The following is an 18,508-nucleotide window of genomic DNA, read 5'->3' as shown; positions in this document are numbered from 1 at the left end:
AATGTGGAGGCTATATGGGGGTACTGTACAGAGTCAATGTGGAGGCTATATACAGGGGTACCAGTACAGAGTCAATGTGGAGGCTATATACAGGGGGTACTGATACAGAGTCAATGTGGAGGCTATATACAGGGGGTACTGATACAGAGTCAATGTGGAGGCTATATACAGGGGTACCAGTACAGAGTCAATGTGGAGGCTATATACAGGGGGTACCGATACAGAGTCAATGTGGAGGCTATATACAGGGGGTACAGAGTCAATGTGGAGGCTATATACAGGGGGTACCGATACAGAGTCAATGTGGAGGCTATATACAGGGGGTACCGATACAGAGTCAATGTGGAGGCTATATACAGGGGGTACTGATACAGAGTCAATGTGGAGACTATATACAGGGGGTACCAGTACAGAGTCAATGTGGAGGCTATATACAGGGGGTACTGATACAGAGTCAATGTGGAGGCTATATACAGGGGTACTGATACAGAGTCAATGTGGAGGCTATATACAGGGGTACTGATACAGAGTCAATGTGGAGGCTATATACAGGGGGTACCGATACAGAGTCAATGTGGAGACTATATACAGGGGGTACCGATACAGAGTCAATGTGGAGGCTATATACAGGGGGTACTGATACAGAGTCAATGTGGAGGCTATATACAGGGGGTACTGATACAGAGTCAATGTGGAGGCTATATACAGGGGGTACCAGTACAGAGTCAATGTGGAAGGCTATATACAGGGGGTACTGATACAGAGTCAATGTGGAGGCTATATACAGGGGGTACTGATACAGAGTCAATGTGGAGGCTATATACAGGGGGTACCAGTACAGAGTCAATGTGGAGGCTATATACAGGGGTACTGATACAGAGTCAATGTGGAGGCTATATACAGGGGTACTGATACAGAGTCAATGTGGAGGCTATATACAGGGGGTACCAGTACAGAGTCAATGTGGAGGCTATATACAGGGGGTACTGATACAGAGTCAATGTGGAGGCTATATACAGGGGGTACCGATACAGAGTCAATGTGGAGGCTATATACAGGGGTACCGGGTACAGAGTCAATGTGGAGGCTATATACAGGGGGTACCGATACAGAGTCAATGTGGAGGCTATATACAGGGGGTACTGATACAGAGTCAATGTGGAGGCTATATACAGGGGGTACTGATACAGAGTCAATGTGGAGACTATATACAGGGGTACCAGTACAGAGTCAATGTGGAGGCTATATACAGGGGTACTGATACAGAGTCAATGTGGAGGCTATATACAGGGGGTACTGATACAGAGTCAATGTGGAGGCTATATACAGGGGGTACCGATACAGAGTCAATGTGGAGACTATATACAGGGGGTACCGATACAGAGTCAATGTGGAGGCTATATACAGGGGGTACTGATACAGAGTCAATGTGGAGGCTATATACAGGGGGTACTGATACAGAGTCAATGTGGAGGCTATATACAGGGGGTACCGGTACAGAGTCAATGTGGTGGCTATATACAGGGGGGTACCGATACAGAGTCAATGTGGAGGCTATATACAGGGGGTACCGGTACAGAGTCAATGTGGTGGCTATATACAGGGGGTACGATACAGAGTCAATGTGGAGGCTATATACAGGGGGGTACCGATACAGAGTCAATGTGGAGGCTATATACAGGGGGTACCAGTACAGAGTCAATGTGGAGGCTATATACAGGGGGTACTGATACAGAGTCAATGTGGAGGCTATATACAGGGGGTACTGATACAGAGTCAATGTGGAGGCTATATACAGGGGTACTGGTACAGAGTCAATGTGGAGGCTATATACAGGGGGTACCGATACAGAGTCAATGTGGAGGCTATATACAGGGGGTACTGATACAGAGTCAATGTGGAGGCTATATACAGGGGGTACTGGTACAGAGTCAATGTGGAGGCTATATACAGGGGGTACTGATACAGAGTCAATGTGGAGGCTATATACAGGGGGTACTGGTACAGAGTCAATGTGGAGGCTATATACAGGGGGGTACCGATACAGAGTCAATGTGGAGGCTATATACAGGGGGTACCGATACAGAGTCAATGTGGAGGCTATATACAGGGGGTACCGATACAGAGTCAATGTGGAGGCTATATACAGGGGGTACCGATACAGAGTCAATGTGGAGGCTATATACAGGGGGTACCGGTACAGAGTCAATGTGGAGACTATATACAGGGGGTACCAGTACAGAGTCAATGTGGAGGCTATATACAGGGGGTACCGGTACAGAGTCAATGTGGAGACTATATACAGGGGTACTGGTACAGAGTCAATGTGGAGACTATATACAGGGGGTACCGATACAGAGTCAATGTGGAGGCTATATACAGGGGGGTACCAATACAGAGTCAATGTGCCGGGGCACCGGTTAGTTGAGGTAGTATGTACATGTAGGTAGAGTTATTAACGTGACTATGCATAGATGACAACAGAGAGTAGCAGTGGTGTAAAGAGGGGGAGGGGAAATGCAAATAGGCTGGGTAGCCATTTGACTAGATGTTCCGGTACCTCTTGCTTTGCGGTAGCAGAGAGAACAGTCTATGACTAGGGTGGCTGGAGTCTTTGACAATTTTTAGGGCCTTCCTCTGACACCACCTGGTATAGAGGTCCTGGATGGCAGGAAACCTGGCCCCAGTGATGTACTGGGCCGTTCGCATTACCCTCTAGTGCCTTGCGGTCGGAGGCCGAGCAGTTGCCATACGAGGTTTTGTCGTGCCCTCTTCACGACTGTCTTGGTGTGCTTGGACCATGTTAGTTTGTTGGTGATGTTGACACCAAGGAACTTGAAGCTCTCAACCTGCTCCACTGCAGCCCCGTCGATGAGAATGGGGGTGTGCTCGGTCCTCTTTTTCCTGTAGTCCACAATCATCTCTTCAAAGCTATCGATCTAATATAACTCAGATCGTTTTCTTTAATGGAAGCTTCTCACAAACACACACAAACATTCATGTACAAATGACAAACCTTAACATTTGTGTGTGTATGTGTGTGCGTGTGTGTTTGGGTGTGTGTGTTTGTATATGTGTGTGTGTGTTTGTATTTGTGTGTATATGTGTGTGCGTGTGTGTCAATGTATATGTGTGTGTACGCATGTGTTTGTACGTGTGTGTGTGTGTGTATGTGTGTGTGTATATGTGTGTGTGTATGTATGTATGTGTGTGTGTGTGTATGTGTGTGTGTGTGTGTAGGCCTTTCCGTCCGTCTCTCTCCTCCTTCTCGAGGGTCAGCTCTTCTCTGCGGCCAGTCCAGGAGCTTTCATTGCTAGGCGACCAACTTTTGGCTGATGTCACGCTGGTTGGTGGTAACGACAGTGGAATCTTTGTGTCGTCTGTCCAATCAGAGTCCGGCGCTGAGAAGGCGGGGCTACGGGAGGGCCACCACCTCCTTTTGGTGAGATACACTGTGATGCACACTAACTACTAAGGTACTCCAGGTACACTAACCTTAAGGTACCCTAACCCTAAGGTACCCTAACCCTGAGGTACTCTAACCCTACGCTACCCTAACCCTAAGGTACCCTAACCCTAAGGTACCCTAACCCTAAGGTACCCTAACCCTGAGGAACCCTAACCCTAAGGTACCCTAACCCTAAGGAACCCTAACCCTAAGGTACCCTAACCTTAAGGTACCCTAACCCTAAGGTACTCTAACCCTAAGGAACCCTAACCCTAAGGTACCCTAACCTTAAGGTACCCTAACCCTAAGGTACCCTAACCCTGAGGAACCCTAACTTTGAGGTACCCTAAGGTACCCTAACCCTAAGGTGCCCTAGGTACCCTAACCCCAAGGTACCCTAACCCTAGGTACCCTAACCCTAAGGTACCCTAACCCTAAGGTACCCTGAGGTACCCTAACCCTAAGGTATTATAAACACTGACATTTGAATTTTTTAAAAGTACAACCATTGAAAATTCCATAATATTGGCATGTTGAATAAAATGACTGGGCTCCGTATAAGGAATTAGTGGACCTACAGCTGTCTTCTTTTTGGCTCTGTTCCCCTTCCCTCTCTGTCATTGGCTGGTCCAGCTGGAGGGCTGTATCCGCGGGGAGAACCAGAGCATCTCGTTGGACACCTGCACCCAGGAGGAAGCCCATTGGACGATGCAACGTTGCTCTGGACCAATCCAACTGCACTACCGTGCCAACTATGATGGTACGTTCTTACACTGTAAACGTACACACACACACACACAGGCAAACACACCATCCCCTAACACCATTGTAAATCCCCTAACACCATTGTAAATCCCCTAACACCATTGTAAATCCCCTAACACCATTGTAAATCCCCTAACAGCATTGTAAATCCCCTAACACCATTGTAAATCCCCTAACGCCATTGTAAATCCCCTAACACCATTGTAAATCCCCTAACAGTATTGTAAATCCCCTAACAGCATTGTAAATCCCCAAACACCATTGTAAATCCCCTAACACCATTGTAAATCCCCTAACAGCATTGTAAATCCCGTAACAGAATTGTAAATCCCCTAGCACCATTGTAAATCCCCTAACACCATTGTAAATCCCCTAACAGCATTGTAAATCCCCTAACAGCATTGTAAATCCCCTAACAGCATTGTAAATCCCTAACAGCATTGTAAATCCCCAAACACCATTGTAAACCCTAACACCATTGTAAATCCCTAACAGCATTGTAAATCCCGTAACAGAATTGTAAATCCCCTAGCACCATTGTAAATCCCCTAACACCATTGTAAATCCCTAACAGCATTGTAAATCCCCTAACAGCATTGTAAATCCCCTAACAGCATTGTAAATCCCCTAACAGTATTGTAAATCCCCTAACAGCATTGTAAATCCCCTAACAGCATTGTAAATCCCCGAACAGCATTGTAAATCTCCTAACACCATTGTAAATCCCCTAACAGTATTGTAAATCCCCAAACACCATTGTAAATCCCCTAACACCATTGTAAATCCCCTAACACCATTGTAAATCTCCTAACAGCATTGTAAATCCCCTAACAGTATTGTAAATCCCTAACACCATTGTAAATCCCCTAACACCATTGTAAATCCTCTAACACCATTGTAAATCCCCTAACAACATTGTAAATCCCCTAACAGCATTGTAAATCCCTAACAGCATTGTAAATCCCCTAACAGCATTGTAAATCCCCTAACAGCATTGTAAATCCCCAAACACCATTGTAAACCCTAACACCATTGTAAATCCCTAACACCATTGTAAATCCTCTAACACCCTAACCCCCTAACAACATTGTAAATCCCCTAACAGCATTGTAAACCCTAACAGCATTGTAAATAACCCTAACAGCATTGTAAATCCCCTAACAGCATTGTAAATCCCCAAACACCATTGTAAATCCCCTAACACCATTGTAAATCCCTAACAGCATTGTAAATCCCGTAACAGAATTGAAACCCTAGCACCATTGTAAACCCTAACACCATTGTAAACCCGTAACACATTGTAAACCCTAACAGCATTGTAAATCCCTAACAGCATTGTAAACCCCTAACAGTATTGTAAATCCCCTAACAGCATTGTAAACCTAACAGCATTGTAAACCCTGAACAGCATTGTAAATCTCCTAACACCATTGTAAATCCCCAACAGTATTGTAAACCCCAAACACCATTGTAAATCCCTAACACCATTGTAAACCCTAACACCATTGTAAATCTCCTAACAGCATTGTAAATCCCCTAACAGTATTGTAACCCTAACCCTGTAAACCCTGCACCATTGTAAATCCCCTAACACCATTGTAAATCCCTAACAGCATTGTAAACCCTAACAGCATTGTAAATCCCTAACAGTATTGTAAACCCTAACAGCATTGTAAACCTAACAGCATTGTAAATGGACCCTGAACAGCATTGTAAATCTCCTAACACCATTGTAAATCCCCTAACCCTAAATCCCCAAACACCATTGTAAACCCTAACCCTAACACCATTGTAAATCCCTAACAGCATTGTAAACCCGTAACAGTATTGTAAATCCCCTAACCCTAAACCCCAAACACCATTGTAAATCTCCTAACACCATTGTAAATCCCCTAACACCATTGTAAATCCCCTAACAGCATTGTACATCCCTAACAGTATTGTAAATCCCTAACAGCATTGTAAACCTCCTAACAGCATTGTAACCCTAACACCATTGTAAACCCTAACACCATTGTAAACCTAACAGCATTGTAAACCCTAACACCATTGTAAACCTCTAACACCATTGTAAATCCCTAACACCCTTGTAAATCCTCTAACACCATTGTAAATCCCTAACACCATTGTAAATCCCCTAACACCATTGTAAATCCTCTAACACCATTGTAAATCCGCTAACACCCTTGTAAATCCCTAACACCATTGTAAATCCTCTAACACCCTTGTAAATCCTCTAACACCATTGTAAATCCCCTAACACCCTTGTAAACCCCCTAACACCATTGTAAATCCCCTAACACCATTGTAAATCCTCTAACACCATTGTAAATCCCCTAACAGCATTGTAAACCCTAACAGCATTGTAAACCCTAACAGCATTGTAAATCCCCAAACACCATTGTAAATCCCCTAACACCATTGTAAATCCCTAACAGCATTGTAAATCCCCCTAACAGAATTGTAAACCCTAGCACCATTGTAAATCCCTAACACCATTGTAAATCCCTAACAGCATTGTAAATCCCTAACAGCATTGTAAATCCCCTAACAGTATTGTAAACCCTAACAGCATTGTAAATCCCCTAACAGCATTGTAAATCCCAACAGCATTGTAAATCTCCTAACACCATTGTAAATCCCTAACAGTATTGTAAATCCCCAAACACCATTGTAAATCCCTAACACCATTGTAAATCCCCTAACAGCATTGTAAATCCCCTAACAGTATTGTAAATCCCTAACAGTATTGTAAATCCCCAAACACCATTGTAAATCTCCTAACACCATTGTAAAACCTAACACCATTGTAAATCCCCTAACAGCATTGTAAATCCCTAACAGTATTGTAAATCCCTAACAGCATTGTAAATCCCTAACAGCATTGTAAATCCCCTAACACCATTGTAAATCCCCTAACACCATTGTAAATCCCTAACAGCATTGTAAATCCCCTAACACCATTGTAAATCCTCTAACACCATTGTAAATCCCTAACACCCTTGTAAATCCTCTAACACCATTGTAAACCCTAACACCATTGTAAATCCCCTAACACCATTGTAAATCCTCTAACACCATTGTAAATGCTAACACCCTTGTAAACCTCTAACACCATTGTAAATCCTCTAACACCCTTGGAAATCCTCTAACACCATTGTAAATCCCCTAACACCCTTGTAAATCCCCTAACACCATTGTAAATCCCCTAACACCATTGTAAATCCCCTAACACCATTGTAAATCCTCTAACACCATTGTAAACCTGGACTAACACCCTGGAAACCTCTAACACCATTGTAAATCCTCTAACACCCTTGTAAATCCTCTAACACCATTGTAAACCCTAACACCCTTGTAAATCCTCTAACACCATTGTAAATCCTCTAACAGCATTGTAAATCCCCTAACACCATTGTAAATCCTCTAACACCATTGTAAATCCTCTAACACCATTGTAAATCCTCTAACACCATTGTAAATCCCCTAACACCATTGTAAATCCTCTAACACCATTGTAAATCCTCTAACACCCTTGTAAATCCTCTAACAGCATTGTAAATCCCGTAACAGTATTGTAAATCCCCTAACAGCATTGTAGTGGAGGTTTTATCTGCATCTGTTCTGGACACCAGGACTAACCCTAACCCTGGACTAACCCTAACCCTAACCCACCTGGACTAACCCTAACCCTAACCCACTAACCTAACCCACCTGGACTAACCCCTAACCCTAACCTGGACACCTGGACTAACCCTAACCCACCTGGACTAACCTAACCCTGGACACCTGGACTAACCCTGGACACCTGGACTAACCCTAACCCACTAACCGTAACCCACCTGGACTAACCCTATCCCTGGACACCTGGACTAACCCTAACCCTGGACACCTGGACTAACCCTAACCCTGGACACCTGGACTAACCCTGGACACCTGGACTAACCCTAACCCACTAACCGTAACCCACCTGGACTAACCCTAACCCTATCCCTGGACACCTGGACTAACCCTAACCCTGGACACCTGGACTAACCCTAACCCTGGACACCTGGACTAACCCTGGACACCTAGACTAACCCTAACCCTGGACACCTGGACTAACCCTGGACACCTGGACTAACCCTGGACACCTAGACTAACCCTAACCCTGGACACCTAGACTAACCCTAACCCTGGACACCTGGACTAACCCTAACCCTGGACACCTGGACTAACCCTAACCCTGGACACCTGGACTAACCCTGGACACCTAGACTAACCCTAACCCTGGACACCTGGACTAACCCTAACCCTGGACTAACCCTGGACCCCTGGACTAACCCTAACCCTAACCCTGGACCCCTGGACTAACCCTAACCCTGGACACCTGGACTAACCCTGGACACCTGGACTAACCCTAACCCTGGACACCTGGACTAACCCTAACCCTGGACTAACCCTAACCCTGGACACCTGGACTAACCCTAACCCTGGACTAACCCTAACCCTGGACACCTGGACTAACCCTAACCCTGGACTAACCCTGGACCCCTGGACTAACCCTAACCCTGGACCCCTGGACTAACCCTAACCCTGGACACCTGGACTAACCCTGGACACCTGGACTAACCCTAACCCTGGACACCTGGACTAACCCTAACCCTGGACTAACCCTAACCCTGGACTAACCCTAACCCTGGACACCTGGACTAACCCTAACCCTGGACTAACCCTAACCCTGGACACCTGGACTAACCCTAACCCTGGACTAACCCTAACCCTGGACTAACCCTAACCCTGGACACCTGGACTAACCCTAACCCTGGACTAACCCTAACCCTGGACACCTGGACTAACCCTGGACACCTGGACTAACCCTAACCCTAACCCTGGACACCTGGACTAACCCTAACCCTGGACACCTGGACTAACCCTAACCCTGGACACCTGGACTAACCCTAACCCTGGACACCTCACTTTACGCTCAGGCTTCAAACACAGATAAAAAACATTGTGCCATCTATTGTGTGTCTGTCAGGGTACCGGAGGCTGCAGAGAGATCTATCGGAGGGAACGGTGACGTCAGGAGACTCATTCTACATCAGAATCAACCTCAACATCTCTGGCCAATCAGACACCTGCTCCCTGAGCGTGCTTTGTGATGAGGTACCTGCTGACCCTAACCCTGTCATTTAGTAGACACTCTTATCCAGATCGACTTACAGTTAGTACATTCATCTGAAGATAGCTAAGTGAGACAACCACATATCTCAGTCATAGTAAGTACACTTTTCCTCAATTAGGTAACTATCAGCAAAGTAAGTGCAAGTGTTAGTTATTACCTCATATCAGTCTCATTCTGAAAGTCATTGACTTCATAAATCCTAGTCTAAATGATGATTCAGCGATACACAAATTGGCTTAATTATTTATCTACTAACTAACTAAACAATCACACAGAAATACATAAACACACACAGCTTAGGTTGAATTGATTACTAACATAATGCAATGAAAAGTCCCTAGTGGACTAACCCGATATGACGGCTGGTTACACAATGAAAAGTCCCTAGTGGACTAACCCGATATGACGGCTGGTTACACAATGAAAAGTCCCTAGTGGACTAACCTGATATGACGGCTGGTTACACAATGAAATGTCCCTAGTGGACTAACCCGATATGACGGCTGGTTAAACAATGAAAGAGGTGGGGAGAGAAAGAGCGGGAGAAGGAGAGACATTGGAATGCAACTATCGTACATACAGTTGAATGATACGCTCACTGTATGAGTATGAATATTATGAATAATATTATTATTATAAATATATGAATATTTAGCAACCTGACAACCGCTCATTCGGATTTAGAAGTGCAACATATATTTACGCTTAGATGTCTTTGTCTGTCGTCTCTCTGTTGAAACTTCGATCCGTCTAATGATAATAGTTCGACAGAAAGTCTGGTTGTGTAAGTCTCTGGTTGGCCTTAGAGGTCACAATGTCCTCAGTTGTAGTAGGCATCTTTGTCTCTGAGTGTTCATTAGACTGGATACATCAGACGCACAGTGTTGAGATGGACATTTTATTTTCTCGTCTTGGGCGAGTTTCTTCTAACTACATTACATGCAGAGCTGCAGGTGGTGCATGTCTTAGTCTAGTCTTCTTCTTAATCTGTTGAGTTTCAGAGGGTCTTACCATATCATAACATTCAGCTTACGCTGTCGGTCACGCTGGTCTGTATTTAAATTGCAACCATTTCAACTTGGAGCCACCGCTCCAAGCTTTCTGGTCTAATCTAAATTTCGTTTAACTGTCACACCCTGACCATAGAGATCCTTTTATTCTCTATGTTTGTTTGGTCAGGTGTGAGCCGGTGGGAAAGTCTATGCTTTCTGGTTTTTGTTTTTATCCGGGTCTGATTCTCAATCAGGGACAGCTGTCGATCGTTGTCTCATTTGTGGGTTGTTGTCTTCGTTTAATGCATGTAAAGCCTTATGGAGCTTCCCCTTCGTTTAATGCATGTATAGCCTTATGGAGCTTCCCCTTCGTTTAATGCATGTATAGCCTTATGGAGCTTCCCCTTTGTTTAATGCATGTAAAGCCTTATGGAGCTTCCCCTTCGTTTAATGCATGTAAAGCCTTATGGAGCTTCCCCTTCGTTTAATGCATGTAAAGCCTTATGGAGCTTCCCCGTTTAATGCGTTTAATGCATGTAAAGCCTTATGGAGCTTCCCCTTCGTTTAATGCATGTATAGCCTTATGGAGCTTCCCCTTCGTTTAATGCATGTAAAGCCTTATGGAGCTTCCCCTTCGTTTAATGCATGTAAAGCCTTATGGAGCTTCCCCTTCGTTTAATGCATGTAAAGCCTTATGGAGCTTCCCCTTCGTTTAATGCATGTAAAGCCTTATGGAGCTTCCCCTTCGTTTAATGCATGTAAAGCCTTATAGAGCTTCCCCTTCGTTTAATGCATGTATAGCCTTATGGAGCTTCCCCTTCGTTTAATGCATGTAAAGCCTTATGGAGCTTCCCCTTCGTTTAATGCATGTATAGCCTTATGGAGCTTCCCCTTCGTTTAATGCATGTATAGCCTTATGGAGCTTCCCCTTCGTTTAATGCATGTAATAGCCTTATGGAGCTTCCCCTTCGTTTAATGCATGTATAGCCTTATGGAGCTTCCCCTTCGTTTAATGCATGTATAGCCTTATGGAGCTTCACCTTCGTTTATGTTGTTTATTGTTTTGTTGGCGACTTTTTAAAAAAGAAAGAAAAGTGTACGCTGCACCTTGGTCATTTCCAAGACGACGCTCGTCACAGTTACCAGTCCTTTATGCACTCGCTTGGAGTCCGGTCGTTTCCAAGACGACGCTCGTCACAGTTACCAGTCCTTTATGCACTCGCTTGGAGGGTTGTTCCATCACGTTGCCACAATATCTGTGCTTACGTGGGCATGGTTACTGACTTGGCCAAAGTTTTCATGAAAAAAATTATCACTGAACTAATGTCCATTGCTCGTGTTTCTTGACCCAAGCAAGTCTCTTCTTATTATTGGTGTCCTTTAGTAGGGGTTTATTTGCAGCAATTCAACCATGAAGGCCTGATTCATTCAACCATGAAGGCCTGATTCACACAGTCTCCTCTGAACAGTTAATGTTGAGGTGCAATTCAACCATGAAGGCCTGATTCACACAGTCTCCTCTGAACAGTTAATGTTGAGGTGCAATTCAACCATGAAGGCCTGATTCACACAGTCTCCTCTGAACAGTTAATGTAGTGGTAGTAGTGGTAGTGTAGTGGTAGTAGTGGTTTCTTTGCAGCAATTCAACCATGAAGGCCTGATTCACACAGTCTCCTCTGAACAGTTAATGTTGAGGTGCAATTCAACCATGAAGGCCTGATTCACACAGTCTCCTCTGAACAGTTGATGTTGAGATGTGTCTGTTACTTGAACTCTGTGAACCATTTATTTGGGCTGCAATTTCTGAGGCTGGTAACTCTAATGAACTTGGAGGTAACTCTGGGTCTTCCATTCCTGTGGTTGTCCACATGAGAGCCAGTTAACTCTAATGAACTTATCCTCTGTAGCAGAGGTAACTCTGGGTCTTCCATTCCTGTGGTTGTCCACATGAGAGCCAGTTAACTCTAATGAACTTATCCTCTGTAGCAGAGGTAACTCTGGGTCTTCTATTCCTGTGGTTGTCCACATGAGAGCCAGTTAACTGTAATGAACTTATCCTCTGTAGCAGAGGTAACTCTGGGTTTTCTATTCCTGTGGTTGTCCACATGAGAGCCAGTTAACTCTAATGAACTTATCCTCTGTAGCAGAGGTAACTCTGGGTCTTCCATTCCTGTGGTTGTCCACATGAGAGCCAGTTAACTCTAATGACTCTGTCCACATGAGAGCCTTCCTAATGAAATTCTCTGTAGCAGAGGTAACTTGTCCATTCATGAGAGCCATGAGAGCCAGTTAACTCTAATGAACTTATCCTCTGTAGCAGAGGTAACTCCTTCCTGTAGCAGAGGTAACTCTGGGTCTTCCATTCCTGTGGTGGTCCTCATGAGAGCCAGTTAACTCTAATGAACTTATCCTCTGAGAGTAACTCAGTTAACTCTAATGAACTTATCCTCTGCAGCAGAGGTAACTCTGGGTCTTCCATTCCTGTGGTTGTCCACATGAGAGCCAGTTAACTCTAATGAACTTATCCTCTGTAGCAGAGGTAACTCTGGGTCTTCCTGTAGCAGAGGTAACTCTGGGTCTTCCTTTCCTGTGGTTGTCCTCATGAGAGCCTGTTAACTCTAATGAACTTATCCTCTGTAGCAGAGGTAACTCTGGGTCTTCCATTCCTGTGGTTGTCCACATGAGAGCCAGTTTCTTCATGGTTCTTGATGGTTTTTGCACTTGAAGAAACTTTAAAAGTTTCCATCTCAAATATAAAATATATTTAGATTTGTTTAACACTTTTTTGGTTACTACTTGATTCCATATGTCAATAGTCCTGTAGTCAATTCACTATTATTCTACAATGTAGAAAATAGTAAAAATAAAGAGAAACCCTTGAATGAGCCCTTTTGACCGGTAGTGTACAATATACAATATATACATAATCTACAATATGTGCTTTGTGACGAGGTACCTGTTATTATCGTGTTGTTGTTGTTAGGGTTGATTGATTGCTTGGTTGTGTGGTTAATTTATTGTTTGAGTAATTGGTTGGATGATGTTTGATTATTTTATTGAATTAATGATTGATTGATTGGTTGATCGGTTGATTGAGTGATTTATTGGTTGATTGATTGATTAACATATTTATTTGATTGGTTGATTGATTGATTAAGGTGGTCCATGTCCTGGACACGATGCACCAGGGGAAGTGGGAGTGGCTTTGCTCCCGGGTCGAAGCCTACTCTGGAACCGACCTATCGGAAAAAGGCACCATCCCCTCTTACTCACGGTAAATACATACTACTACGGACTTCTACATTTACATTTACATTTAAGTCATTTAGCAGACTCTCTTATCCAGAGCGACTTACAAATTGGTGCATTCACCTTATGACATCCAGTGGAACAGCCATTTTACAATAGTGCATCTAAATCTTTTAAGGGGGGGGTGAGAAGGATTACTTTATCCTATCCTAGGTATTCCTTAAAGAGGTGGTGTTTCAGGTGTCTCCGGAAGGTGGTGATTGACTCCGCTGTCCTGGCGTCGTGAGGGAGTTTGTTCCACCATTGGGGGGCCAGAGCAGCGAACAGTTTTGACTGGGCTGAGCGGGAACTGTACTTCCTCAGTGGTAGGGAGGCGAGCAGGCCAGAGGTGGATGAACGCAGTGCCCTTGTTTGGGTGTAGGGCCTGATCAGAGCCTGGAGGTACTGAGGTGCCGTTCCCCTCACAGCTCCGTAGGCAAGCACCATGGTCTTGTAGCGGATGCGAGCTTCAACTGGAAGCCAGTGGAGAGAGCGGAGGAGCGGGGTGACGTGAGAGAACTTGGGAAGGTTGAACACCAGACGGGCTGCGGCGTTCTGGATGAGTTGTAGGGGTTTAATGGCACAGGCAGGGAGCCCAGCCAACAGCGAGTTGCAGTAATCCAGACGGGAGATGACAAGTGCCTAGATTAGGACCTGCGCCGCTTCCTGTGTGAGGCAGGGTCGTACTCTGCGGATGTTGTAGAGCATGAACCTACAGGAACGGGCCACCGCCTTGATGTTATTTGAGAACGACAGGGTGTTGTCCAGGATCACGCCAAGGTTCTTAGCGCTCTGGGAGGAGGACACAATGGAGTTGTCAACCGTGATGGCGAGATCATGGAACGGGCAGTCCTTCCCCAGGAGGAAGAGCAGCTCCGTCTTGCCGAGGTTCAGCTTGAGGTGGTGATCCGTCATCCACACTGATATGTCTGCCAGACATGCAGAGATGCGATTCGCCACCTGGTCATCAGAAGGGGGAAAGGAGACGATTAATTGTGTGTCGTCTGCATAGCAGTGATAGGAGAGACCATGTGAGGTTATGACAGAGCCAAGTGACTTGGTGTATAGCGAGAATAGGAGAGGGCCTAGAACAGAGCCCTGGGGGACACCAGTGGTGAGAGCACGTGGTGAGGAGACAGATTCTCGCCACGCCACCTGGTAGGAGCGACCTGTCAGGTAGGACGCAATCCAAGCGTGGGCCGCGCCGGAGATGCCCAACTCGGAGAGGGTGGAGAGGAGGATCTGATGGTTCACAGTATCGAAGGCAGCTGATAGGTCTAGAAGGATGAGAGCAGAGGAGAGAGAGTTAGCTTTAGCAGTGCGGAGCGCCTCCGTGATACAGAGAAGAGCAGTCTCAGTTGAATGACTAGTCTTGAAACCTGACTGATTTGGATCAAGAAGGTCATTCTGAGAGAGATAGCGGGAGAGCTGGCCAAGGACGGCACGTTCAAGAGTTTTGGAGAGAAAAGAAAGAAGGGATACTGGTCTGTAGTTGTTGACATCGGAGGGATCGAGTGTAGGTTTTTTCAGAAGGGGTGCAACTCTCGCTCTCTTGAAGACGGAAGGGACGTAGCCAGCGGTCAGGGATGAGTTGATGAGCGAGGTGAGGTAAGGGAGAAGGTCTCCGGAAATGGTCTGGAGAAGAGAGGAGGGGATAGGGTCAAGCGGGCAGGTTGTTGGGCGGCCGGCCGTCACAAGACGCGAGATTTCATCTGGAGAGAGAGGGGAGAAAGAGGTCAGAGCACAGGGTAGGGCAGTGTGAGCAGAGCCAGCGGTGTCGTTTGACTTAGCAAACGAGGATCGGATGTCGTCGACCTTCTTTTCAAAATGGTTGACGAAGTCATCTGCAGAGAGGGAGGAGGGGGGAGGGGAGGAGGATTCAGGAGGGAGGAGAAGGTGGCAAAGAGCTTCCTAGGGTTAGAGGCAGATGCTTGGAATTTAGAGTGGTAGAAAGTGGCTTTAGCAGCAGAGACAGAGGAGGAAAATGTAGAGAGGAGGGAGTGAAAGGATGCCAGGTCCGCAGGGAGGCGAGTTTTCCTCCATTTCCGCTCGGCTGCCCGACAGAGTACTACAGAGTACTACATACTACTACAGAGTACTACATACTACTACATATTACTACATACTACTACAGAGTACTACAGAGTACTACAGACTACTACACACTACTACAGACTACTACAGAGTACTACAGACTACTACATACTATTACATACTACTACACAGTACTACAGAATACCAGATGAATACTTTCAAATACTGATCCAGAAGCTTGATGTAACATCAGACTACTACATTTCACCACAGACCTGTATGTGTGTGGTCTACAGGGCCCACCAGTTGCTCCAGGAAAAGATGCAGAAGCTCGATACAACATCAGATTAGCAACATCTATAGATCACCACTGACCTGTGTGTGTGTGTGTGTGTGTGTGTCTGTTCGCACACGCACGCGTGTGTGATCTACAGGGCCCAGCAGCTTCTCCTGGTAAAGATGCAGAAGCTGGTGTGTCGAGGAGGAAGAGAAGAGAATGACAGCCTGCGCAACTTCAAGGTATTAACTAGACCCAAATTAACTAGCCAGCTACCCCCTAACTGACTAGCAGCCTGCATAACCTCATGGTACTAACTAGCCCCTAACTAACTAGCCAACTTACCCCTAACTAACTAGCAGCCTACATAACCTCATGGTACTAACTAGCCCCTAACTAACTAGCCAACTTACCCCTAACTAACTAGCAGCCTACATAACCTCATGGTACTAACTAGCCCCTAACTAACTAGCCAACTTACCCCCAACTAACTAGCAGCCTGCATAACCTCAGGGTAATAACTAGCTCGTAACTAACTAGCAGCCTGCATAACCTCAGGGTACTAACCAGCTCGTAACTAACTAGCAGCCTGCATAACCTCAGGGTACTAACTAGCCCCTAACTATCTAGCCCCTAACTAACTAGCCACTAAGTAACTAGCAGCCTGCATAACATCAGGGTACTAACTAGCCCGTAACTAACTAGCCTCCAACTAACTAGCCCATAACCAACTAGCCCATAACTAACTATCCCCTAAATAACTACTCCCTAACTTATTAGCAGTCTGCTTAACCTCAGGGTATAACTATCCCCTAACTAACTAGCCCCTAACTAACTAGCAGCCTGCATAACCTCAGGGTACTAACTATCCCCTAGCTAATTAACCCCTAACTAACTAACTCCTATCTAACTAGCCCCTAACTTACTAGCCCCTAACTAATTTGCCTCTACCTAACTAGCCCCTAACCAACTAGCAGCCTGCATAACTTCAGGGTACTAATTAGCCCCTAACTAACTAACTAACCTCACTACCCCATATCTGGTAGCCTAGTGGTTAGAGTGTTGGACTAGTTACCGGAAGGTTGCAAGTTCAAAACCCCCGAGCTGACAAGGTACAAATCTGTCGTTCTGCCCCTGAACAGGCAGTTAACCCACTGTTCCTAGGTCGTCAATGAAAATAAGAATTTGTTCTTAACTGACTTGCCTAGTTAAATAAAGGTAAAATAAAAAATAAATAAATAAATCTACTGCATCCCTCATCCTCCACATACAACAGCCGTTCTGCCAGTCATATTCTGTTAAAGGTCCCCAAAGCACACACATCCCTGGGTCCCTCGTCTTTTCAGTTCGCTGCAGTTAGAGACTGGAATGAGCTGCAACAAACACTCAAACTGGACAGTTTTATCTCAATCTCTTCATTCAAAGACTCAATCATGGACACTCTTACTGACAGTTGTGGCTGCTTTGTGTGATGTATTGTTGTCTCTACCTTCTTGCCCTTTGTACTGTTGACTGTGCCCAATAATGTTTGTACCATGTTTTGTGCTGCTACCATGTTGTGTTGCTACCATGTTGTTAACATGTTGTGTTGCTACCATGATGTGTTGTCATGTGATGCTGCCTTGCTATGTTGTTGTCTTAGGATTCTCCTTATGTAGTGTTGTGTCCTATATTTATATTGTATTTATTTTTAATTTTTAATCCCAGACCCCCGTCCCCGTAGGAGGCCTTTTGGTAGGCCATCATTGTAAATAAAAATGTGTTCTTAACTAATGGGGATCCATAATAAACCCCAGGAAGAGTAGCTGCTGCCTTGGCAGGAACTAATGGGGATCCATAATAAACCCCAGGAAGAGTAGCTGCTGCCTTGGCAGGAACTAATGGGGATCCATAATAAACCCCAGGAAGAGTAAGGAACTAATGGGGATCCATAATAAACCCCAGGAAGAGTAGCTGCTGCCTTGGCAGGAACTAATGGGGATCCATAATAAACCCCAGGAAGAGTATGGGGATCCATAATAAACCCCAGGAAGAGTAGCTGCTGCCTTGGCAGGAACTAATGGGGATCCATAATAAACCCCAGGAAGAGTAGCTGCTGCCTTGGCAGGAACTAATGGGGATCCATAATAAACCCCAGGAAGAGTAGCTGCTGCCTTGGCAGGAACTAAAGGGGATCCATAATAAACCCCAGGAAGAGTAGCTGCTGCCTTGACAGGAACTAATGGGGATGTATAATAAACCAATGAACAAAGCCGTCAGACATGTAGCTATGGGCTCAACTCAGTTCATATATTGACTGGAATCTAAATACTGGATGTATTTAAATCATAGAGACATTGACTGGATTCTAAATACTGGATGTATTTAAATCATAGAGACATTGACTGGAATATAAATACTGGATGTATTTAAATCATAGAGACATTGACTGGATTCTAAATACTGGATGTATTTAAATCATAGAGACATTGACTGGAATCTAAATACTGGATGTATTTAAATCATAGAGACATTGACTGGAATCTAAATACTGGATG

At 45.0% G+C, this 18,508-nt stretch overlaps 1 protein-coding gene across 1 annotated transcript in view; it reads left to right on the top strand.

Annotated features, from left to right (window-relative positions):
- Nucleotides 1-18,508, top strand: part of card11 (caspase recruitment domain family, member 11) — a 137,670-nt gene that overhangs the window by 96,468 nt on the left and 22,694 nt on the right. The window contains 5 exon segments of the mRNA XM_065011003.1: nucleotides 3,241-3,442; nucleotides 4,082-4,208; nucleotides 9,234-9,361; nucleotides 13,531-13,646; nucleotides 16,129-16,257. Coding sequence (XP_064867075.1) covers nucleotides 3,241-3,442; nucleotides 4,082-4,208; nucleotides 9,234-9,361; nucleotides 13,531-13,646; nucleotides 16,129-16,257 — 702 coding nt within the window.

This window comes from Oncorhynchus nerka, linkage group LG26 (assembly GCF_034236695.1).
Source record: "Oncorhynchus nerka isolate Pitt River linkage group LG26, Oner_Uvic_2.0, whole genome shotgun sequence".
NCBI lineage: Eukaryota > Metazoa > Chordata > Actinopteri > Salmoniformes > Salmonidae > Oncorhynchus > Oncorhynchus nerka.
Note: the sequence above shows the minus strand (reverse complement) of the source record. Positions and strands in the feature narration are given on the sequence as shown.